This window comes from Anomaloglossus baeobatrachus, chromosome 9, assembly GCF_048569485.1.
Source record: "Anomaloglossus baeobatrachus isolate aAnoBae1 chromosome 9, aAnoBae1.hap1, whole genome shotgun sequence".
NCBI lineage: Eukaryota > Metazoa > Chordata > Amphibia > Anura > Aromobatidae > Anomaloglossus > Anomaloglossus baeobatrachus.
In genome coordinates, this window is record NC_134361.1 from 218621928 (window position 1) to 218648626 (window position 26699).

General features: G+C 53.1%; 1 protein-coding gene across 1 annotated transcript in view; it reads right to left on the reverse strand.

The window, feature by feature from the left end:
- CFP (complement factor properdin) overlaps positions 1-26468 on the reverse strand; it is a 48464-nt gene extending 21996 nt beyond the window's left edge. The window contains 1 exon segment of the mRNA XM_075322960.1: positions 26371-26468. Coding sequence (XP_075179075.1) covers positions 26371-26425 — 55 coding nt within the window. The 5' untranslated portion in view covers positions 26426-26468.
- Between the last annotated feature and the right edge of the window lie 231 nt (positions 26469-26699).

Genomic DNA, 26699 nt, shown 5'->3' on the forward strand with positions numbered 1-26699 from the left:
CCCAGTTATTCCGGCTACAGATGCCCCATTATAATATACCAGACGCCCCATTATAATATACAGGCCACAGACCCCCCATTATAATATACCGGCCACAGACCCCCATTATAATATACCGGCCACAGATGCCCCATTATAATATACCGGCCACAGACGCCCCATTATAATATACCGGCCACAGATGCCCCATTATAATATACCAGCCACAGACGCCCCATTATAATATACCGGCCACAGACGCCCCATTATAATATACCGGCCACAGATGCCCCATTATAATATACCGGCCACAGACGCCCCATTATAATATACCGGCCACAGATGCCCCATTATAATATACCGGCCACAGACGCCCCATTATAATATACCATCCACAGATGCCCCATTATAATATACCGGCCACAGACGCCCCATTATAATATACCGGCCACAGATGCCCCATTATAATATACCAGACGCCCCATTATAATATACAGGCCACAGACCCCCCATTATAATATACCGGCCACAGACCCCCCCCATTATAATATACCGGCCACAGACCCCCATTATAATATACCGGCCACAGACCCCCATTATAATATACCGGCCACAGACCCCCATTATAATATACCGGCCACAGACCCCCCCATTATAATATACCGGCCACAGACCCCCCATTATAATATACCGGCCACAGACCCCCATTATAATATACCGGCTACAGAAGCCCCATTATAATATACCGGCCACAGAACCCCCCATTATAATACACCGGCCACAGATGCCCCATTATAATATACCGGCCACAGAACCCCCCATTATAATACACCGGCCACAGACCCCCATTATAATATACCGGCCACAGACCGCCCCATTATAATATACCGGCCACAGAACCCCCCATTATAATACACCGGCCACAGATGCCCCATTATAATATACCGGCCACAGACCCCCCATTATAATATACCGGCCACAGAACCCCCATTATAATATACCGGCCACAGATGCCCCATTATAATATACCGGCCACAGACGCCCCATTATAATATACCGGCCACAGACCGCCCCATTATAATATACCGGCCACAGACCGCCCCATTATAATATACCGGCCACAGACCCCCATTATAATATACCGGCCACAGACCGCCCCATTATAATATACCGGCCACAGACCCCCCCCATTATAATATACCGGCCACAGACCCCCCCATTATAATATACCGGCCACAGACCCCCCATTATAATATACCGGCCACAGACGCCCCATTATAATATACCGGCCACAGACCCCCCATTATAATATACCGGCCACAGACCCCCCATTATAATATACCGGCCACAGACCCCCCATTATAATATACCGGCTACAGACGCCCCATTATAATATACCAGACGCCCCATTATAATATACCGGCCACAGACCCCCCCATTATAATATACCGGCCACAGACACCCCATTATAATATACTGGCTACAGACGCCCCATTATAATATACCGGACACAGACCCCCCATTATAATATACCGCCACAAACCCCCCATTATAATATACCGGCCACAGACACCCCATTATAATATACCAGCCACAGACCCCCCATTATAATATACCGGCCACAGACGCCCCATTATAATATACTGGACACAGACGCCCCATTATAATATACCGGCCACAGAAGCCCCATTATAATATACCGGCTACAGACGCCCCATTATAATATACCGGCCACAGACCCCCCATTATAATATACCGGCCACAGACCCCCCATTATAATATACCGGACACAGACGCCCCATTATAATATACCGGCCACAGACGCCCCATTATAATATACCGGCCACAGACGCCCCATTATAATATACCAGACGCCCCATTATAATATACCGGCCACAGACCCCCCATTATAATATACCGGCTACAGACGCCCCATTATAATATACCAGACGCCCCATTATAATATACCGGCCACAGACCCCCCCATTATAATATACCGGCCACAGACCCCCATTATAATATACCGGCCACAGACCCCCATTATAATATACCGGCCACAGACCCCCCCCATTATAATATACCGGCCACAGACCCCCCATTATAATATACCGGCCACAGACCCCCATTATAATATACCGGCCACAGACCGCCCCATTATAATATACCGGCCACAGACCCCCCCCATTATAATATACCGGCCACAGATGCCCCATTATAATATACCAGCCACAGACCCCCATTATAATATACCGGCCACAGACCGCCCCATTATAATATACCGGCCACAGACCCCCCATTATAATATACCGGCCACAGATGCCCCATTATAATATACCGGCTACAGACGCCCCATTATAATATACCGGCCACAGACCCCCCATTATAATATACCGGCCACAGACCGCCCCATTATAATATACCAGCCACAGACCGCCCCATTATAATATACCGGCCACAGACCGCCCCATTATAATATACCGGCCACAGACCCCCATTATAATATACCGGCCACAGACCGCCCCATTATAATATACCGGCCACAGACCCCCCCCATTATAATATACCGGCCACAGACCCCCCCATTATAATATACCGGCCACAGACCCCCCATTATAATATACCGGCCACAGACGCCCCATTATAATATACCGGCCACAGACCCCCCATTATAATATACCGGCCACAGACGCCCCATTATAATATACCAGACGCCCCATTATAATATACCGGCCACAGACCCCCCATTATAATATACCGGCTACAGACGCCCCATTATAATATACCAGACGCCCCATTATAATATACCGGCCACAGACCCCCCCATTATAATATACCGGCCACAGACACCCCATTATAATATACTGGCTACAGACGCCCCATTATAATATACCGGACACAGACCCCCCATTATAATATACCGGCCACAGACCCCCCATTATAATATACCGGACACAGACGCCCCATTATAATATACCGGCCACAGACGCCCCATTATAATATACCGGCCACAGACGCCACATTATAATATACCAGACGCCCCATTATAATATACCGGCCACAGACCCCCCATTATAATATACCGGCTACAGACGCCCCATTATAATATACCAGACGCCCCATTATAATATACCGGCCACAGACCCCCCCATTATAATATACCGGCCACAGACACCCCATTATAATATACCGGCTACAGACGCCCCATTATAATATACCGGACACAGACCCCCCATTATAATATACCGGCCACAAACCCCCCATTATAATATACCGGCCACAGACGCCCCATTATAATATACCGGCCACAGACGCCCCATTATAATATACCGGCCACAGACGCCCCATTATAATATACCGGCCACAGACGCCCCATTATAATATACCGGCCACAGACGCCCCATTATAATATACCGGCCACAGACGCCCCATTATAATATACCGGCCACAGACGCCCCATTATAATATACCGGCCACAGACGCCCCATTATAATATACCGGCCACAGACGCCCCATTATAATATACCAGACGCCCCATTATAATATACCGGCCACAGACGCCCCATTATAATATACCGGCCACAGACGCCCCATTATAATATACCGGCCACAGATGCCCCATTATAATACACCGGCCACAGACGCCCCATTATAATACACTGGCTACAGACCCCGAATTATAATATTTCGGCCACAGACGCCCCATTATAATATACCGGCCATAGATACCGCATTATAATATACCGGCTACAGACGCCCCATTATAATATACCGGCCATAGATACCGCATTATAATATACCAGCCACAGACGCCCCATTATAATATACCAGCCACAGACGCCCCATTATAATATACCGGCCACAGACGCCCCATTATAATATACCGGCCATAGACACCCCATTATAATATACTGGCCACAGACGCCCCATTATAATATACCGGCCACAGACGCCCCATTATAATATTTCGGCCACAGACGCCCTGTCACAAACCACCGGGGGGGTCACTCAGAAATCCCCCGCGCTGGCTACCAGTACGTCACAATCGGGGGGTAACAAGTGGGGGTCACCCCTCCTTTATACCTCCCGACCGACAGACAGAGCACGTGACGCGCTCTCTAGCGCCCCTCTTATAGTCAGGCCAATTATGGAATTGCCCGACAATAAGCAAGGAGGCCGCTATACTACTTATGCCGATTATTGAAGGGTCCCCAGTGAGAGTAGGGTATATATTCCCCCGACCTCCGCGGGCGGAATATATAAAATCTCCCCGAATCTCACTGGCCTCCCCACAATAATCCTTGGCACAAACTCGCTGCCACCAACCGCTTCACGGTAACTATTAGCCGAACACACAGACGTGGGATTCAAGATCGAGATAACAGAACAGCCCAAGATTAATTATATAATTTAATCAGCCTAAAGCACACTAGAAACTACAATATATACAATAGGGAATCTACAGAATATACATATGTCAGAGTACAGTTACAGATAAAGCATGGTTTACAAACAGGTATACAATTACATCAGTTACCTTGTGTGTCTGGCCACAGGGGGGCGCTGTAGACCAGGTTTCTAGGAACTCCCACAGATGTTTCCTGCACGTGACCCCCAGCGAAAGAACACTGGAAAATGGCCGAAGTAGGGTTATCAACCTGGGCAAATCCAGGTCCCCTCCTACCTTAGTGACCTCAGAGGGAGCACTGCTCCACCCCTGGCTTGAGTTATGGACAATCCACAACATGGAATATGGGCCATAACTTTGCCTGGGAGCGTCGTAGGCGGACGCCAACGCTCTCATTGTGACAGCTATGAATTTAGCTACAGAACGAGGGGACTCATGACCTGTCTGCCAGTTCCCCATTGGCTGATATCACGCCTGGGGCATTTCCCAATGTCCTGCTCCCATAAAAAGGGTGTGCCGGCATCGTCCGCATGCGGAGACACCATTTTTATGGTTGCCATATTTATCGGAAATATGGCTTGCGAGATATGAACCATTTTTTACTGGAGTCGTTCTGTCTGGCTATTTCCATAGCCTTGCTAACTAGCTAGCAGCCCCCACTACAGGGTCACGGCAGGGAGTCATCCTGTGTCCATTGTCCCCAAGCCACCTAATTTCCATATCACAGGACATGGCCATGGAGGTGTAAGTGGAACACTGAGAACAAGAAGGGAGGGGGCACTGCCAGGGAGTGATGAGGGATTATGACTGGAGTCATAATTCATCTTCATATCCCGGGATTTGCCTCACACCTCCCCCCTTTTGAGGGCGCTAGGGGGCAGCACACTCCGGTGTTCCCCCGTGCGCCCGTCCGCGACCTCTCCTTGTCGGGACAGCCCATCTGCGTTACCGTGGTCACGGCCCCTTTTGTGGCGAATGGTGAAGTTGTATTGCTGGAGCGCAAGGCTCCATCGCAACAATCGCCCATTCGTCCCAGAGACGGTGTGCAACCAGCTGAGGGGATTGTGGTCCGTCTCCACGATGAAGTGGCGCCCGTATAGATAGGGTTGCAGACGCTGCAGGGCCCACACTATGGCCAGGCACTCCTTCTCCATCGTGGAATAGGCAACTTCCCTTGGTAACAGCTTCCTGCTCAGGTACAAGACTGGGTGCTCTTGGCTCGCAGAGTCCACCTGGCTGAGCACCGCACCGAGGCCGAAGTCACTGGCGTCGGTCTGTACTACAAACGGCCGCGTGAAGTCGGCTGCCTGTAGCACGGGCGGGCTGGACAGGGCGTCCTTTAGGGCCCGGAAGGCTGTCTCGCAGTCCATTGTCCAATCGACTGCAGAGGGCAGCTTCTTCTTGGTGAGGTCCGTCAAGGGCTTTGCCAGGCTACTATAGCATGGAACAAACCTCCTATAGTACCCAGCGGTCCCCAAGAAGGACATCACCTGCTTCTTGGTCCTGGGGGTGGGCCAGGATGCGATGGCTTCCACTTTCTCAGGCTCGGGCTTCAGTGTTCTCCCACCTACCCGGTGACCGAGGTACTGGACCTCGCTCATGGCCAGCTGACACTTTCCCGGCTTGATGGTCAAACCTGCCCGGTGGATCCGCCTGAGCACCTGTGCTAGATGCTCTAGGTGGTCCTCCCAGGTGGGACTGAAGACAGCAATGTCATCCAGGTACGCGGCCGCGTACCCTTCAAGTCCCTTGAGCAGGGTGTTGACCATCCGCTGGAAAGTGGCAGGGGCATTCCTCATCCCGAATGGCATCACCGTGGACTCGTACAGTCCAAATGGGGTAATAAAGGCAGAGCGTTCCCTGGCCTTGCGAGTCAGGGGGATCTGCCAATATCCCCGGCTCAGATCCATGATGGTCAGGTACTGAGCCCCGGCCAACTGATCGAGCAGGTCATCGATGCGTGGCATTGGGTACGCATCGGCGACCGTGACAGCATTGAGCCCCCTGTAGTCCACGCAGAACCGAGTGGTTCGGTCCTTCTTAGGGACGAGGACTACAGGCGAGGCCCAAGCGCTGTTGGATGCCTGGATCACCCCCAGCTTCAGCATCTCGTCAATCTCCTGGCGCATGTGTTGCTGCACCTCCAGGGAGACCCGATATGCTGAACGCCGGATCGGGGGATGATCCCCAGTGTCCACGTGATGGACAGCCAAGTCAGTCCTTCCGGGCTGGTTGGTAAACAACCCCCGGAAGGGGTGTAGGGTGGCCCACAGCTGGGACCGTTGGTCCTCCAAGAGCTGGTGGCCAACCTCCACATCCTCAATGGATCCGCCTGCCCTAACCTGGGCTAGCATATCCAAGAGGGTTTCCGCTTCTCCCTCCTCGGGCAGGTTGCACACGGGGAGCGCACATGCCTCCCGCTCATGATGTGCCTTCATCATGTTCACATGGAAGGGCTTCCGCCTTCCACGGGCAGGGTCCAGGGTGACCAGGTACGTTACAGGGTTGAGCTGCTGGTACACGAGGTATGGGCCTTCCCAGGCTGCCTGAAGCTTGTCCTGTGGTACGGGGACCAGTACCCACACCTTTTGACCCACTTGGTAGGTCCTCTCACAAGCGTTCTGGTCGTACCAACGCTTCTGATCGGCCTGGGCTTGAGCCATATTGTCGTGTACCAGTTGCGTCAAGGCTTGCATTTTGTCCCGGAAGCGCATGACATACTCGATAACCGACACTCCAGGGGTGGCCAAATCCCCTTCCCAAGCCTCTTTCACCAGAGCCAGGGGGCCCCGCACACGTCGCCCGTACAGGAGCTCAAACGGTGAGAATCCTGTTGAGGCCTGTGGAACCTCCCGGTAAGCAAATAACAGGTGTGGGAGATACCGCTCCCAGTCACGCCCATGGGAGTCGACCAACATCTTAAGCATCTGCTTTAAGGTGCCATTGAACCGCTCGCACAGGCCATTAGTCTGTGGATGGTACGGGCTGGCCACCAGATGTCGCACCTGGACTTGCTTACAGAGGGCCTCCATCAGCTGGGACATGAATTGGGTCCCCCGGTCAGTGAGCATTTCCTGGGGAAAACCCACTCGGGAGAAAATCTCCAGCAATGCGGTGGCCACCTTGTCAGCCCGAATGGACGACAAGGCCACTGCTTCTGGGTACCGGGTGGCATAGTCCACTACCGTCAGTATGAAGCGTTTCCCGGAGCTGCTGGGGATGGCCAGCGGGCCGACCAGATCCACAGCCACCCTCCTGAAAGGCTCATCGATGATTGGCAGAGATACTAGTGGGGCTTTGGGGCGTGGCCCCGCCTTCCCCACTCTCTGACAGGTTTCACACGAACGGCAGTAGGCAGCCACATCGGCCCCCATTTTTGGCCAGTAGAAATGCTGGTTTAACCTGGCCTTGGTCTTAGCGATCCCTAGGTGTCCGGCCATCGGAATCTCATGTGCGATCCGCAACAACTCCGTCCGGAACGGATAGGGTACCACCAACTGTCGGTCCCTGGGCCACGCCTCCGGTGAACCCTGCTGGACCGTGGCCCGGTACAGCCGTCCTTGGTCCCAGACCACTCGCTCCGGGTCCGAGTCCGAGGGAGGCTGTGCCGCCTGCTCCTTAAGAGCTTTCAGGCTGTCGTCAGCTTCTAACGCTGCCTGAAACCCCTGACTAGATGTGGCCAGAATCGACGAGACTGTCACATCTTCAGTCAGTACCCCGGGACCTGTGTCCTGGCCTCCACCTGACTCGGCTGCCACTTGGTCAGAAGGGGAAGAGCTATCGGACCTCCGGGAGGCCCCTTGGCTTCCAGCACTCCCACTGCGGGTGACAGCGGCCACAGCCGCTGCGACCGTGGGTCGTGCCTGCTCCTCCTCCGTTCCTGACCAAGTCGCCGGTTCAGGCAGACCTACCTGGCTTCCTGACACCCCGGTTGTGGGGGAACCATGCACCGAGATCTTACCTGGGAGCACTTCCGCTCCTGGACCGGCCCCAATCTCACCTGCCTGTTCCCCTCCTGCAGCAACAGAACCCCGCTGTGAAATCTCTGGGGACCCCACATTTGCTGTGGTAGCCCCCACCCCACACACTGGTCCTCCCCCTGCAGCACCCTGCTCTCTGCTTATCCCTGCAGAGGGCAACAGATCCCAGCTCACAGGCTGGTTACTTGTAGAGGCATTGTCACACCCTTCTCTGACCCCCTCCCCTCCTGTCACAGCTGCAGCTGCGTGTGTGTCTATGGTGTCTGTGCAAGCAGAAATATCAGAGTTCACTCCCTCCTCCCTTACATCATTCATAGATAACACATTAACATTGTCCGGAGGCATGTCAGTACTGGCTGAAGGTTCAGCCCTTGGTTGGGGCCCAAACTGGGAGGTTATCTGCCCCAAATCTGTCCCAAGTAGCACGTTTGCAGGGATCCGATCAGTTACCCCCACCTCCCTCACCCCTCGCCCTGCGCCCCAGTCCACATAAATGTCAGCAACAGGCAGCGCCGGGTCAGTGCCTCCAATCCCGGAGACAGCGAGGGTTTTTCCAGGGATCAAGTCTTGGGGGGACACCATCTCAGGCCGCACCAGAGTCACCTCCGAGGCGCTGTCTCGCAGTCCTATGGTCACAGACCGGCCGACGGTGACAGGTTGGAAGCTGTCCAGGGACCTACCACCACCCCCACCCACACAATACACCTTGGGCGGCCCTTGGGACGGGGACGGAGCCGGGGCCTTGGGACGCTGAGGGCACATGGCCTTGAAGTGTCCAGGTAGGTTGCACTGGTGGCACCGTCTTGGTTCCGCCACGGGCCTGGAGAGGGGAGTTGAGGGGGACACCCCCTGCAGTCTAGGGGCAGGTGGGGCAGTCGCAGAATTCATCTTACCCCCTCTCCAGGTGCTGCTGGTGGCCGCTCTCCTGGCCTCAGGGGCCCGGTTGTTGGTGTAGTCATCGGCAAGGGCAGCTGTAGCCGTGGACCCCTTTGGCTTCTGGTCTCGGATGAACTGGCGGAGATCCTCAGGGCAGTTCCACAAGAGTTGCTCCGTGATGAACAAGTCCAGGATCTCCGGTCCGGTGGAAAGCTGCAGGCCTTGGGTCCAGTGGTCGGCAGCTCGGGCAAGTGCCCGCCTGTGGTCAGCCCAGGAGTCCTTTGGTCCCTTCTGTAGGCTCCGGAACTTCTTGCGGTAGGACTCTGGAGTGAGGTTGTACTGTTGGATCAGGGCCCGCTTGATGGTGTCGTAGCCCTGATCTGCCTCAGCAGGCAAGTCCCCAAGGATATCCAGGGCCTTACCCCTTAAACGGGGGGTCAGGTATTTGGCCCACTGGTCCTTGTCCAGATGGTGCTGCAAGCAAGTCCGTTCAAAAGCAGTCAAGAAAGAGTCCAAGTCTCCATCCTTCTCCAGCACTGGGAAGTCCTCAACACGGACCTTTGGAAGTTTGGTGTCTCGAAGGTCACATGTGGCTGATGAGGGCCGGAGCTGGGCTAGCTGCAGCTGGTAGTCACGGTCTGCCTGTCGCTCTCGCTCTTCACGCGCTGCCTGCCGCTCTCGCTCCGCAGCCTCACGCTCTGCGTGCCGCTCCGCAGCCTCAGCGTCACGCGCTGCCTGCCGCTCTGCCCTGCGCTCTGCCAGGAGTTCCTTGTAGCCCTTCTGGTCTCCAGCCTGGAGAAGGGCCATAGCCATTTGAAGAAGGCTATCCGAGCCTCCCAGGCTCGGTGGAATGGCACGTGGTGATCTGCGGCACGCTGCAGAGCTAGGCGATTCACTGTCCCTTTCAGAGCGGAGGGCTGGCATCTGGCTCGTTGAGGAACCTTGGGTGAGCTCCTCCTCATCTTGTCCAGCAGTGCCAGGTTGCGCAATGTCCTCGGCAGAACGGTTTTCTGGCGTCGAGCTCCTGGAGGACTCGTGGACAACCTCCTCATTGCTGTCCACAGCACCGTCCTCCCTCTCTTCGGCTCCTGCCTTAGCATTGGCCAGTTGCATAGCTCTGCTCCTGGTGCCATCAGCCATTCTTGCAGACTTTTGGTCACTGACACAGAACTGACACCTGATGCCTCCACACACCTTACAGTATCTGCACTCTGACACTCTAGTGTTGAGCTAGTCTGAAGACCCCAGCAGCCACAGCTGCTGCAGGCAGTCTTTAGTGTCTGGGAGTATGGGTCTCACACTCACACACACTATTATCTCGATCCCACCGCTTGCCACCAATATGTCACAAACCACCGGGGGGGTCACTCAGAAATCCCCCGCGCTGGCTACCAGTACGTCACAATCGGGGGGTAACAAGTGGGGGTCACCCCTCCTTTATACCTCCCGACCGACAGACAGAGCACGTGACGCGCTCTCTAGCGCCCCTCTTATAGTCAGGCCAATTATGGAATTGCCCGACAATAAGCAAGGAGGCCGCTATACTACTTATGCCGATTATTGAAGGGTCCCCAGTGAGAGTAGGGTATATATTCCCCCGACCTCCGCGGGCGGAATATATAAAATCTCCCCGAATCTCACTGGCCTCCCCACAATAATCCTTGGCACAAACTCGCTGCCACCAACCGCTTCACGGTAACTATTAGCCGAACACACAGACGTGGGATTCAAGATCGAGATAACAGAACAGCCCAAGATTAATTATATAATTTAATCAGCCTAAAGCACACTAGAAACTACAATATATACAATAGGGAATCTACAGAATATACATATGTCAGAGTACAGTTACAGATAAAGCATGGTTTACAAACAGGTATGCAATTCAATCAGTTACCTTGTGCGTCTGGCCACAGGGGGGCGCTGTAGACCAGGTTTCTAGGAACTCCCACAGATGTTTCCTACACGTGCCCCCAGCGAAAGAACACTGGAAAATGGCCGAAGTAGGGTTATCAACCTGGGCAAATCCAGGTCCCCTCCTACCTTAGTGACCTCAGAGGGAGCACTGCTCCACCCCTGGCTTGAGTTATGGACAATCCACAACATGGAATATGGGCCATAACTTTGCCTGGGAGCGTCGTAGGCGGACGCCAATGCTCTCATTGTGACAGTTAGGAATTTAGCTACAGAACGAGGGGACTCATGACCTGTCTGCCAGTTCCCCATTGGCTGATATCACGCCTGGGGCATTTCCCAATGTCCTGCTCCCATAAAAAGGGTGTGCCGGCATCGTCCGCATGCGGAGACACCATTTTTATGGTTGCCATATTTATCGGAAATATGGCTTGCGAGATATGAACCATTTTTTACTGGAGTCGTTCTGTCTGGCTATTTCCATAGCCTTGCTAACTAGCTAGCAGCCCCCACTACAGGGTCACGGCAGGGAGTCATCCTGTGTCCATTGTCCCCACACCACCTCATCTCCATATCACAGGACATGGCCATGGAGGTGTAAGTGGAACACTGAGAACAAGAAGGGAGGGGGCACTGCCAGGGAGTGATGAGGGATTATGACTGGAGTCATAATTCATCTTCATATCCCGGGATTTGCCTCACACGCCCCATTATAATATACCGGCCACAGATGCCCCATTATAATATACCGGCCACAGACGCCCCATTATAATATACCGGCCACAGACGCCCCATTATAATATACCGGCCACAGACGCCCCATTATAATATTTCGGCCACAGACGCCCCATTATAATATACCGGCTACAGACGCCCCATTATAATATACCGGCCACAGATGCCCCATTATAATATACCGGCTACAGACGCCCCATTATAATATACCGGCCACAGACGCCCCATTATAATATACCAGCCACAGACGCCCCATTATAATATACCAGACGCCCCATTATAATATACCGGCCACAGACCCCCCATTATAATATACCGGCCACAGACCCCCCATTATAATATACCGGCTACAGACGCCCCATTATAATATACCGGCCATAGATGCCCCATTATAATATACCGGCCACAGACACCCTATTATAATATACCAGACGCCCCATTATAATATACCAGACGCCCCATTATAATATACCGGCCACAGACCCCCCATTAAAATATACCGGCCACAGACCCCCCATTATAATATACCGGCCACAGACGCCCCATTATAATATACCAGACGCCCCATTATAATATACCGGCCACAGACCCCCCATTATAATATACCGGCCACAGACCCCCCATTATAATATACCGGCTACAGACGCCCCATTATAATATACCGGCCATAGATGCCCCATTATAATATACCGGCCACAGACACCCCATTATAATATACCGGACACAGACCCCCCATTATAATATACCGGCCACAAACCCCCCATTATAATATACCGGCCACAGACCCCCCATTATAATATACCGGCCACAGACACCCCATTATAATATACCGGACACAGACCCCCCATTATAATATACCGGCCACAAACCCCCCATTATAATACACCGGCCACAGACGCCCCATTATAATATACCGGCCACAGACGCCCCATTATAATATACCGGCCACAGATGCCCCATTATAATATTTCGGCCACAGACGCCCCATTATAATATACCGGCTACAGAAGCCCCATTATAATATACCGGCCATAGATACCCCATTATAATATACCAGCCACAGACGCCCCATTATAATATACCGGCCACAGATACCCCATTATAATATACCGGCCACAGACGCCCCATTATAATATACCGGCCACAGACCCCCATTATAATATACCGGCCATAGATACCCCATTATAATATACCGGCCACAGACGCCCCATTATAATATACCGGCCACAGACGCCCCATTATAATATACCGGCCATAGATACCCCATTATAATATACCGGCCACAAACGCCCCATTATAATACACCGGCCACAGACGCCCCATTATAATATACCGGCCACAGATGCCCCATTATAATATACCGGCCACAGACGCCCCATTATAATATACCGGCCACAGACGCCCCATTATAATATACCGGCCACAGACGCCCCATTATAATATACCGGCCACAGACGCCCCATTATAATATACCGGCCACAGATGCCCCATTATAATATACCGGCTACAGATGCCCCATTATAATATACCGGCCACAGATGCCCCATTATAATATACCGGCCACAGACGCCCCATTATAATATACCGGCCACAGACGCCCCATTATAATATACCGGCCACAGACGCCCCATTATAATATACCGGCCACAGATGCCCCATTATAATACACCATCCACAGACGCCCCATTATAATATACCGGCCGCAGACGCCCCATTATAATATACCGGCCATAGATACCCCATTATAATATACCGGCCACAGACGCCCCATTATAATATACCGGCCACAGACGCCCCATTATAATATACCGGCCATAGATACCCCATTATAATATACCGGCCACAAACGCCCCATTATAATACACCGGCCACAGACGCCCCATTATAATATACCGGCCACAGATGCCCCATTATAATATACCGGCCACAGACGCCCCATTATAATATACCGGCCACAGACGCCCCATTATAATATACCGGCCACAGACGCCCCATTATAATATACCGGCCACAGACGCCCCATTATAATATACCGGCCACAGATGCCCCATTATAATATACCGGCCACAGACGCCCCATTATAATATACCGGCCACAGACGCCCCATTATAATATACCGGCCACAGACGCCCCATTATAATATACCGGCCACAGATGCCCCATTATAATATACCGGCCACAGACGCCCCATTATAATATACCGGCCACAGACGCCCCATTATAATATACCGGCCACAGACGCCCCATTATAATATTTCGGCCACAGACGCCCCATTATAATATACCGGCCACAGACACCCCATTATAATATACCGGCCACAGACGCCCCATTATAATATACCGGCCACAGACCCCCCATTATAATATTTCGGCCCAGACGCCCCATTATAATATACCGGCCACAGACACCCCATTATAATATACCAGCCACAGACACCCCATTATAATATACCAGCCACAGACACCCCATTATAATATACCGGCCACAGATGCCCCATTATAATATACCGGCCACAGACACCCCATTATAATATACCGGCCACAGACACCCCATTATAATATACCGGCCACAGATGCCCCATTATAATATACCGGCCACAGACCCCCATTATAATATACCGGCCACAGACCCCCCATTATAATATACCGGCCACAGACGCCCCATTATAATATACCGGCCACAGACGCCCCATTATAATATACCGGCCATAGATACCCCATTATAATATACCGGCCACAGACGCCCCATTATAATATACCGGCCACAGACGCCCCATTATAATATTTCGGCCACAGACGCCCCATTATAATATACCGGCCACAGATGCCCCATTATAATATACCGGCCACAGACGCCCCATTATAATATACCGGCCACAGACGCCCCATCATAATATTCCGGCCACAGACGCCCCATTATAATATACCGGCCACAGACGCCCCATTATAATATACCGGCCACAGACGCCCCATTATAATATACCGGCCACAGACGCCCCATTATAATATACCGGCCACAGACGCCCCATTATAATATACCGGCCACAGACGCCCCATTATAATATACCGGCCACAGACGCCCCATTATAATATACCGGCCACAGACGCCCCATTATAATATACCGGCCACAGATGCCCCATTATAATATTTCGGCCACAGACGCCCCATTATAATATACCGGCCACAGACGCCCCATTATAATATACCGGCCACAGACGCCCCATTATAATATACCGGCCACAGACGCCCCATTATAATATACCGGCCATAGATACCCCATTATAATATACCAGCCACAGACGCCCCATTATAATATACCGGCCACAGACGCCCCATTATAATATACCGGCCACAGACACCCCATTATAATATACCAGCCACAGACACCCCATTATAATATACCGGCCACAGACGCCCCATTATAATATACCGGCCACAGACGCCCCATTATAATATACTGGCCACAGACACCCCATTATAATATACCAGCCACAGACACCCCATTATAATATACCGGCCACAGACGCCCCATTATAATATACCGGCCACAGACACCCCATTATAATATACCGGCCACAGACACCCCATTATAATATACCGGCCACAGATGCCCCATTATAATATACCGGCCACAGACCCCCATTATAATATACCGGCCACAGACCCCCATTATAATATACCGGCCACAGACCCCCCATTATAATATACCAGCCACAGACGCCCCATTATAATATACCGGCCAAAGACCCCCATTATAATATACCGGCCACAGACCCCCCATTATAATATACCGGCCACAGACCCCCATTATAATATACCGGCCACAGACCCCCCATTATAATATACCGGCCACAGACACCCCATTATAATATACCGGCCACAGACGCCCCATTATAATATACCGGCCACAGACGCCCCATTATAATATACCGGCCACAGACACCCCATTATAATATACCGGCCACAGATGCCCCATTATAATATACCGGCCACAGACCCCCATTATAATATACCGGCCACAGACCCCCCATTATAATATACCGGCCACAGACGCCCCATTATAATATACCTGCCACAGACGCCCCATTATAATATACCGGCCACAGACCCCCCATTATAATACACCGGCCACAGACCCCCCATTATAATACACCGGCCACAGACGCCCCATTATAATACACCGGCCACAGACCCCCCATTATAATATACCGGCCACAGACCCCCCATTATAATACACCGGCCACAGACCCCCCATTATAATACACCGGCCACAGACGCCCCATTATAATATACCGGCCACAGACGCCCCATTATAATATACCGGCCACAGACCCCCCATTATAATACACCGGCCACAGACGCCCCATTATAATACACCGGCCACAGACCCCCCATTATAATATACCGGCCACAGACGCCCCATTATAATATACCGGCCACAGACGCCCCATTATAATATACTGGCCACAGACGCCCCATTATAATATTTCGGCCACAGACGCCCCATTATAATATACCGGCCACAGACACCCCATTATAATATACCGGCCACAGACGCCCCATTATAATATACCGGCCAAAGACCCCCCATTATAATATTTCGGCCCAGACGCCCCATTATAATATACCGGCCACAGACACCCCATTATAATATACCAGCCACAGACACCCCATTATAATATACCGGCCACAGATGCCCCATTATAATATACCGGCCACAGACACCCCATTATAATATACCAGCCACAGACACCCCATTATAATATACCGGCCACAGACCCCCCATTATAATACACCGGCCACAGACCCCCCTGTGAGGTAAATCCTGGGATATGAAGAGGAATTATGACTAGAAGTCATAATTGCTCTCATCACTCCCTGGCAGTGCCCCCCTCCCTCCTTGTTCCCAAATGTCCAGCATCTGTGAAGGTGTCACATCCCACTTACACCTCCAACAGCCATCTCCTCTGATATGGAGATGAGATGATGTGAGGACAATGGACCCAGGATGACTCCCTGCCGTCACCCTGTAACAAGAGTTGTATCTCATTAGCAAGGCTTGGAAGTAGCCAGACAGAACGACTCCAGTAAAAAATGGTTCATATCTCGCAAGCCATATCTCCGATAAATATGGCAACCATAAAAATGGTGTTTGCGCAGGCGGACGATGCTGGCACACCTTTTTTATGGAAGGGGGAGCTTGGGAAATACCCCAGGCGTGATATCAGCCATATGGGAACTCGTAGACAGGTCATGAGTCCCCTCGTTCTGTAGCTAAATTCATAACTGTCACAATGAGAGCATTGGCGTCTGCCTACGACGCTCCCAGGCAAAGTTATGGCCAATATCCCCTTTGCTGGATAATTCTGATCCATGCAGGGGGAGTGGCAGTGCTTCCCTGTGAGGTCACTAAGGTAGGAGGGGACCTGGATCTGCCCAGGTTGATAACCCTACTTCGGCCATTTTCCAGTGTTCTTCTGCTCGGGGGCCTGGTTGGGAAAGACCTGTGAGGAAGAATCCTAGAAACCTGGTCTACAGCGCCCCCCTGTGGCCAGACACACAAGGTAACTGATGTAATTGTATACCTGTTTGTAAACCATGCTTTATCTGTAACTGTACTCTGACATATGTATATTCTGTAGATTCCCTATTGTATATATTGTAGTTCTAGTGTGCTTTAGGCTGATTAAAGTATATAATTAATCTTGGGCTGTTCTGTTATCTCGATCTCGAATCCCACGTCCGTGTGTTCGGCTAATAGTTACCGTAAATCGGTTGGTGGCAGCGAGTTGTGCCAAGGATTATTGTGGGGAGGCCAGTGAGATTCAGGGAGGTTTTATATATTCCGCCCGCGGAGGTCGGGGGAATATATACCCTACTCTCACCGGGGACCCTTCAATAATCGGCATAAGTAGTATAGCGGCCTCCTTGCTTATTGTCGGGCAATTCCATAATTGGCCTGACTATAAGAGGGGCGCTAGAGAGCGCGTCACGTGCTCTGTCTGTCGGTCGGGAGGTATAAAGGAGGGGTGACCCCCACTTGTTACCCCCCGATTGTGACGTACTGGTAGCCAGCGCGGGGGATTTCTGAGTGACCCCCCCGGTGGTTTGTGACATATTGGTGGCAAGCGGTGGGATCGAGATAATAGTGTGTGTGAGTGTGAGACCCATACTCCCAGACACTAAAGACTGCCTGCAGCAGCTGTGGCTGCTGGGGTCTTCAGACTAGCTCAACACTAGAGTGTCAGAGTGCAGATACTGTAAGGTGTGTGGAGGCATCAGGTGTCAGTTCTGTGTCAGTGACCAAAAGTCTGCAAGAATGGCTGAGAGCACCAGGAGCAAAGCCAAAGGAATGGCCGATGCTCAGGCCAGAGACGATGAGGAGGTTGTCCACGAGTCCTCCAGGAGCTCGACGCCAGAAAACAGCTCTGCAGAGGACATTGCACAACCGGGCACTGCTGGACAAGATGAGGAGCAGCTCGCCCAAGGGTCCTCAACGAGCCAGACGCCAGCCCTCCGCTCTGCAATGGACAGTGAAGCACCAGGCTCCGCAGCGGGCCGCAGATCACCACGTGCCATTCCACCGAGCCTGGGAGGCTCGGATAGCCTTCTTCAAATGGCTATGGCCCTACGCCAGGCTGGAGACCGGGAGGGCTACAAGGAACTCATGGCCGAGCGTGAGCGGCAAGCAGCGCGTGAAGAGCGCCAGGCAGAGCGTAACTACCAGCTGCAGCTAGCTGAGCTCCGGCCCTCATCAGCCACCCGTGACCTTCCAGACACCAAACTTCCAAAGGTCCGTGTTGAGGACTTCCCAGTGCTGGAGAAGGATGGAGACTTGGACTCTTTCTTGACTGCTTTTGAACGGACTTGCTTGCAGCATCATCTGAACAAGGACCAGTGGGCCAAATACCTGACCCCCCGTTTAAGGGGTAAGGCCCTGGATATCCTTGGGGACTTGCCTGCTGAGGCGGATCAGGGCTACGACACCATCAAGCGGGCCCTGATCCAACAGTACAACCTCACCCCGGAGTCCTACCGCAAGAAGTTCCGGACGCTGCAGAAGGGACCAAAGGACTCCTGGGCTGACCACCGGCGGGCACTTGCCCGAGCTGCCGACCACTGGACCCAAGGCCTGCAGCTTTCCACCGGACCGGAGATCCTGGACTTGTTCATCACGGAGCAACTCTTGTGGAACTGCCCTGAGGATCTCCGCCAGTTCATCCGAGACCAGAAGCCAAAGGGATCCACGGCTACAGCTGCCCTGGCAGATGACTACACCAACAATCGGGCTCCTGAAGCCAGGAGAGCAGCCACCAGCAGCACCTGGAGAGGGGGTAAGATGAACTCTGCGACTGCCCCACCTGCCCCATAGACTGCAGGGGGTGTCCCCCTCAACTCCCCTCTCCAGGCCCGTGGCAGAGCCAAGACGGTGCCACCAGTGCAACCTACCTGGACACTTCAAGGCCATGTGCCCTCAGCGTCCCAAGGCCCCGGCTCCGTCCCCGTCCCAAGGGCCGCCCAAGGTGTATTGTGTGGGTGGGGGTGGTGGTAGGTCCCTGGACAGCTTCCAACCTGTCACCGTCGGCCAGTCTGTGACCATAGGACTGCGAGACAGCGCCTCGGAGGTGACTCTGGTGCGGCCTGAGATGGTGTCCCCCCAAGACTTGATCCCTGGAAAAACCCTCGCTGTCTCCGGGATTGGAGGCATTGACCCGGCGCTGCCTGTTGCTGACATTTATGTGGACTGGGGCGCAGGGCGAGGGGTGAGGGAGGTGGGGGTAACTGATCGGATCCCTGCAAACGTGCTACTTGGGACAGATTTGGGGCAAATAACCTCCCAGTTTGGCCCCGCCCCAAAGGCTGAACCTTCAGCCAGTGCTGACGTGCCTCCGGACAATGTTAATGTGTTATCTATGAATGATGTAAGGGAGGAGGGAGTGAACTCTGATATTTCTGCTTGCATAGACACCATAGACACACACGCAGCTGCAGCTGTGACAGGGGAGGGGGTCAGAGAAAGGTGTGACAATGCCTCTACAAGTAATCAGCCTGTGAGCTGGGATCTGTTGCCCTCTGCAGGGATAAGCAGAGAGCAGGGTGCTGCAGGGGGAGGACCAGTGTGTGGGGTGGGGGCTACCACAGCAAATGTGGGGTCCCCAGAGATTTCACAGCGGGGTTCTGTTGCTGCAGGGGGGGAACAGGCAGGTGAGATTGGGGCCGGTCCAGGAGCGGAAGTGCTCCCAGGTAAGATCTCGGTGCAGGGTTCCCCCCACAACCGGGGTGTCAGGAAGCCAGGTAGGTCTGCCTGAACCGGCGACTTGGTCAGGAACGGAGGAGGAGCAGGCACGACCCACGGTCGCAGCGGCTGTGGCCGCTGTCACCCGCAGTGGGAGTGCTGGAAGCCAAGGGGCCTCCCGGAGGTCCGATAGCTCTTCCCCTTCTGACCAAGTGGCAGCCGAGTCAGGTGGAGGCCAGGACACAGGTCCCGGGGTACTGACCGAAGATGTGACAGTCTCGTCGATTCTGGCCACATCTGGTCAGGGGTTTCAGGCAGCGTTAGAAGCTGACGACAGCCTGAAAGCTCTAAAGGAGCAGGCGGCACAGCCTCCCTCGGACTCGGACCCGGAGCGAGTGGTCTGGGACCAAGGACGGCTGTACCGGGCCACGGTCTAGCAGGGTTCACCGGAGGCGTGGCCCAGGGACCGACAGTTGGTGGTACCCTATCCGTTCCGGACGGAGTTGTTGCGGATCGCACATGAGATTCCGATGGCCGGACACCTAGGGATCGCTAAGACCAAGGCCAGGTTAAACCAGCATTTCTACTGGCCAAAAATGGGGGCCGATGTGGCTGCCTACTGCCGTTCGTGTGAAACCTGTCAGAGAGTGGGGAAGGCGGGGCCACACCCCAAAGCCCCACTAGTATCTCTGCCAATCATCGATGAGCCTTTCAGGAGGGTGGCTGTGGATCTGGTCGGCCCGCTGGCCATCCCCAGCAGCTCCGGGAAATGCTTCATACTGACGGTAGTTGACTATGCCACCCGGTACCCAGAAGCAGTGGCCTTGTCGTCCATTCGGGCTGACAAGGTGGCCACCGCATTGCTGGAGATTTTCTCCCGAGTGGGTTTTCCCCAGGAAATGCTCACTGACCGGGGGACCCAATTCATGTCCCAGCTGATGGAGGCCCTCTGTAAGCAAGTCCAGGTGCGACATCTGGTGGCCAGCCCGTACCATCCACAGACTAATGGCCTGTGCGAGCGGTTTAATGGCACCTTAAAGCAGATGCTTAAGATGTTGGTCGACTCCCATGGGCGTGACTGGGAGCGGTATCTCCCACACCTGTTATTTGCTTACCGGGAGGTTCCACAGGCCTCCACAGGATTCTCACCGTTTGAGCTCCTGTACGGGCGACGTGTGCGGGGCCCCCTGGCTCTGGTGAAGGAGGCTTGGGAAGGGGATTTGGCCACCCCTGGAGTGTCGGTTATCGAGTATGTCATGCGCTTCCGGGACAAAATGCAGGCCTTGACGCAACTGGTACACGACAATATGGCTCAAGCCCAGGCCGATCAGAAGCGTTGGTACGACCAGAACGCTTGTGAGAGGACCTACCAAGTGGGTCAAAAGGTGTGGGTACTGGTCCCCGTACCACAGGACAAGCTTCAGGCAGCCTGGGAAGGCCCATACCTCGTGTACCAGCAGCTCAACCCTGTGACGTACCTGGTCACCCTGGACCCCGCCCGTGGAAGGCGAAAGCCCTTCCATGTGAACATGATGAAGGCACATCATGAGCGGGAGGCATGTGCGCTCCCCGTGTGCAACCTGCCCGAGGAGGGAGAAGCGGAAACCCTCTTGGATATGCTAGCCCAGGTTAGGGCAGGCGGATCCATTGAGGATGTGGAGGTTGGCCACCAGCTCTTGGAGGACCAACGGTCCCAGCTGTGGGCCACCCTCCTCCCCTTCCGGGGGCTGTTTACCAACCAGCCCGGAAGGACTGACTTGGCTGTCCATCACGTGGACACTGGGGATCATCCCCCGATCCGGCGTTCAGCATATCGGGTCTCCCTGGAGGTGCAGCAACACATGCGCCAGGAGATTGACGAGATGCTGGAGCTGGGGGTGATCCAGGCATCCAACAGCGCTTGGGCCTCGCCTGTAGTCCTCGTCCCTAAGAAGGACCGAACCACTCGGTTCTGCGTGGACTACAGGGGGCTCAATGCTGTCACGGTCGCCGATGCGTACCCAATGCCACGCATCGATGACCTGCTCGATCAGTTGGCCGGGGCTCAGTACCTGACCATCATGGACCTGAGCCGGGGATATTGGCAGATCCCCCTGACTCGCAAGGCCAGGGAACGCTCTGCCTTTATTACCCCATTTGGACTGTACGAGTCCACGGTGATGCCATTCGGGATGAGGAATGCCCCTGCCACTTTCCAGCGGATGGTCAACACCCTGCTCAAGGGACTTGAAGGGTACGCGGCCGCGTACCTGGATGACATTGCCGTCTTCAGTCCCACCTGGGAGGACCACCTAGAGCATCTAGCACAGGTGCTCAGGCGGATCCACCGGGCAGGTTTGACCATCAAGCCGGGAAAGTGTCAGCTGGCCATGAGCGAGGTCCAGTACCTCGGTCACCGGGTAGGTGGGGGAACGCTGAAGCCCGAGCCTGAGAAAGTGGAGGCCATCGCATCCTGGCCCACCCCCAGGACCAAGAAGCAGGTGATGTCCTTCTTGGGGACCGCTGGGTACTATAGGAGGTTTGTTCCATGCTATAGTAGCCTGGCAAAGCCCTTGACGGACCTCACCAAGAAGAAGCTGCCCTCTGCAGTCGATTGGACAGTGGACTGCGAGACAGCCTTCCGGGCCCTAAAGGACGCCCTGTCCAGCCCGCCCGTGCTACAGGCAGCCGACTTCACGCGGCCGTTTGTAGTACAGACCGACGCCAGTGACTTCGGCCTCGGTGCGGTGCTCAGCCAGGTGGACTCTGCGAGCCAAGAGCACCCAGTCTTGTACCTGAGCAGGAAGCTGTTACCAAGGGAAGTGGCCTATTCTACAATGGAGAAGGAGTGCCTGGCCATAGTGTGGGCCCTGCAGCGTCTGCAACCCTATCTATACGGGCGCCACTTCATCGTGGAGACGGACCACAATCCCCTCAGCTGGTTGCACACCGTCTCGGGGACGAATGGGCGATTGTTGCGATGGAGCCTTGCGCTCCAGCAATACGACTTCACCATTCGCCACAAAAGGGGCCGTGACCACGGTAACGCAGACGGGCTGTCCCGACAAGGAGAGGTCGCGGACGGGCGCACGGGGGAACACCGGAGTGTGCTGCCCCCTAGCGCCCTCAAAAGGGGGGAGGTGTGAGGTAAATCCTGGGATATGAAGAGGAATTATGACTAGAAGTCATAATTGCTCTCATCACTCCCTGGCAGTGCTCCCCTCCCTTCTTGTGCTCAAATGTCCAGCATCTGTGAAGGTGTCACATCCCACTTACACCTCCAACAGCCATCTCCTCTGATATGGAGATGAGATGATGTGCGGACAATGGACACAGGATGGCTCCCTGCCGTCACCCTGTAACAAGAGTTGTATCTCATTAGCAAGGCTTGGAAGTAGCCAGACAGAACGACTCCAGTAAAAAATGGTTCATATCTCGCAAGCCATATCTCCGATAAATATGGCAACCATAAAAATGGTGTTTGCGCAGGCGGACGATGCTGGCACACCTTTTTTATGGAAGGGGGAGCTTGGGAAATACCCCAGGCGTGATATCAGCCATATGGGAACTCGTAGACAGGTCATGAGTCCCCTCGTTCTGTAGCTAAATTCATAACTGTCACAATGAGAGCATTGGCGTCTGCCTACGACGCTCCCAGGCAAAGTTATGGCCAATATCCCCTTTGCTGGATAATTCTGATCCATGCAGGGGGAGTGGCAGTGCTTCCCTGTGAGGTCACTAAGGTAGGAGGGGACCTGGATCTGCCCAGGTTGATAACCCTACTTCGGCCATTTTCCAGTGTTCTTCTGCTCGGGGGCCTGGTTGGGAAACATCTGTGGGAAGAATCCTAGAAACCTGGTCTACAGCGCCCCCCTGTGGCCAGACACACAAGGTAACTGATGTAATTGTATACCTGTTTGTAACCCATGCTTTGCTTGTAACTGTACTCTGACATATGTATATTCTGTAGATTCCCTATTGTATATATTGTAGTTTCTAGTGTGCTTTAGGCTGATTAAATTATATAATTAATCTTGGGCTGTTCTGTTATCTCGATCTCGAATCCCACGTCCGTGTGTTCGGCTAATAGTTACCGTAAATCGGTTGGTGGCAGCGAGTTGTGCCAAGGATTATTGTGGGGAGGCCAGTGAGATTCGGGGAGAGTTTATATATTCCGCCCGCGGAGGTCGGGGGAATATATACCCTACTCTCACCGGGGACCCTTCAATAATCGGCATAAGTAGTATAGCGGCCTCCTTGCTTATTGTTGGGCAATTCCATAATTGGCCTGACTATAAGAGGGGCGCTAGAGAGCGCGTCACGTGCTCTGTCTGTCGGTCGGGAGGTATAAAGGAGGGGTGACACCCCCTTTCTACCCCCCGATTGTGACGTACTGGTAGCCAGCGCGGGGGGATTTCTGAGTGACCCCCCCGGTGGTTTGTGACACCCCCATTATAATACACCGGCCACAGACGCCCCATTATAATATACCGGCCACAGACGCCCCATTATAATATACCGGCCACAGACCCCCCATTATAATACACCGGCCACAGACGCCCCATTATAATACACCGGCCACAGACCCCCCATTATAATATACCGGCCACAGACGCCCCATTATAATATACCGGCCACAGACGCCCCATTATAATATACCGGCCACAGACGCCTCATTATAATATTTCGGCCACAGACGCCCCATTATAATATACCGGCCACAGACACCCCATTATAATATACCGGCCACAGACGCCCCATTATAATATACCGGCCACAGACCCCCCATTATAATATTTCGGCCCAGACGCCCCATTATAATATACCGGCCACAGACACCCCATTATAATATACCAGCCACAGACACCCCATTATAATATACCGGCCACAGATGCCCCATTATAATATACCGGCCACAGACACCCCATTATAATATACCAGCCACAGACACCCCATTATAATATACCGGCCACAGATGCCCCATTATAATATACCGGCCACAGACGCCCCATTATAATATATCGGCCACAGACGCCCCATTATAATATACCGGCCACAGACGCCCCATTATAATATACCGGCCACAGATGCCCCATTATAATACACCGGCCACAGACGCCCCATTATAATATACCTGCCACAGACACCCCATTATAATATACCGGCCACAGACGCCCCATTATAATATACCATCCACAGATGCCCCATTATAATATACCAGCCACAGACGCCCCATTATAATATACCATCCACAGACCCCCCATTATAATATACCAGCTACAGATGCCCCATTATAATATACCGGCCACAGATGCCCCATTATAATATACCGGCCACAGACGCCCCATTATAATATACCGGCCATAGATACCCCATTATAATATACCGGCCACAGACGCCCCATTATAATATACCGGCCACAGACGCCCCATTATAATATACCGGCCACAGACGCCCCATTATAATATACCGGCCACAGACACCCCATTATAATATACCAGCCACAGACGCCCCATTATAATATACCGGCCACAGACGCCCCATTATAATATACCGGCCACAGACACCCCATTATAATATACCAGCCACAGACGCCCCATTATAATATACCGGCCACAGACGCCCCATTATAATATACCGGCCACAGACGCCCCATTATAATATACCGGCCACAGACGCCCCATTATAATATACCGGCCACAGACGCCCCATTATAATATACCGGCCATAGATGCCCCATTATAATACACCGGCCACAGACGCCCCATTATAATACACCGGCCACAGACGCCCCATTATAATATACCATCCACAGACCCCCCATTATAATACACCGGCCACAGACGCCCCATTATAATACACCGGCCACAGACGCCCCATTATAATATACCATCCACAGACCCCCCATTATAATATACCATCCACAGACGCCCCATTATAATATACCGGCCACAGACGCCCCATTATAATACACCGGCCACAGACCCCCCATTATAATACACCGGCCACAGACGCCCCATTATAATACACCATCCACAGACCCTCCATTATAATATACCGGCCACAGATACCCCATTATAATATACCGGCCACAGACCCCCCATTATAATATACCGGCCACAGACCCCCCATTATAATATACCGGCCACAGACGCCCCATTATAATACACCGGTCACAGATGCCCCATTATAATATACCGGCCACAGACGCCCCATTATAATATACCGGCCACAGATGCCCCATTATAATACACCGGTTACTGACCTGCGCCCGTCTGTGTGGTGGATGCTGAGAGTAGTAGTAGCAGCAGAGAGAACATGATGCTGAGTGTTATCACGTCCCTCCTGTCTGCCCTGTATACGGCATATACTGATGGTGCAATGTGCTGTCCCACCCCTGGCCCCGGCTTATGAAGCCCGTGCCCCCCGCCCCTGCCCTCTTGTCCTCTGTTGCTGTTTAGGAGAATTAGAGCCGAGTCTGTGTCGTAATAAACCAAACAGGGAAATGTAAGAAACAAAGAAGCAGAGCGTTGTGTAAGCGGCAACAACACGGCACGGGATGGCCACCACCGGGCAACTGCCGCAATATACGAC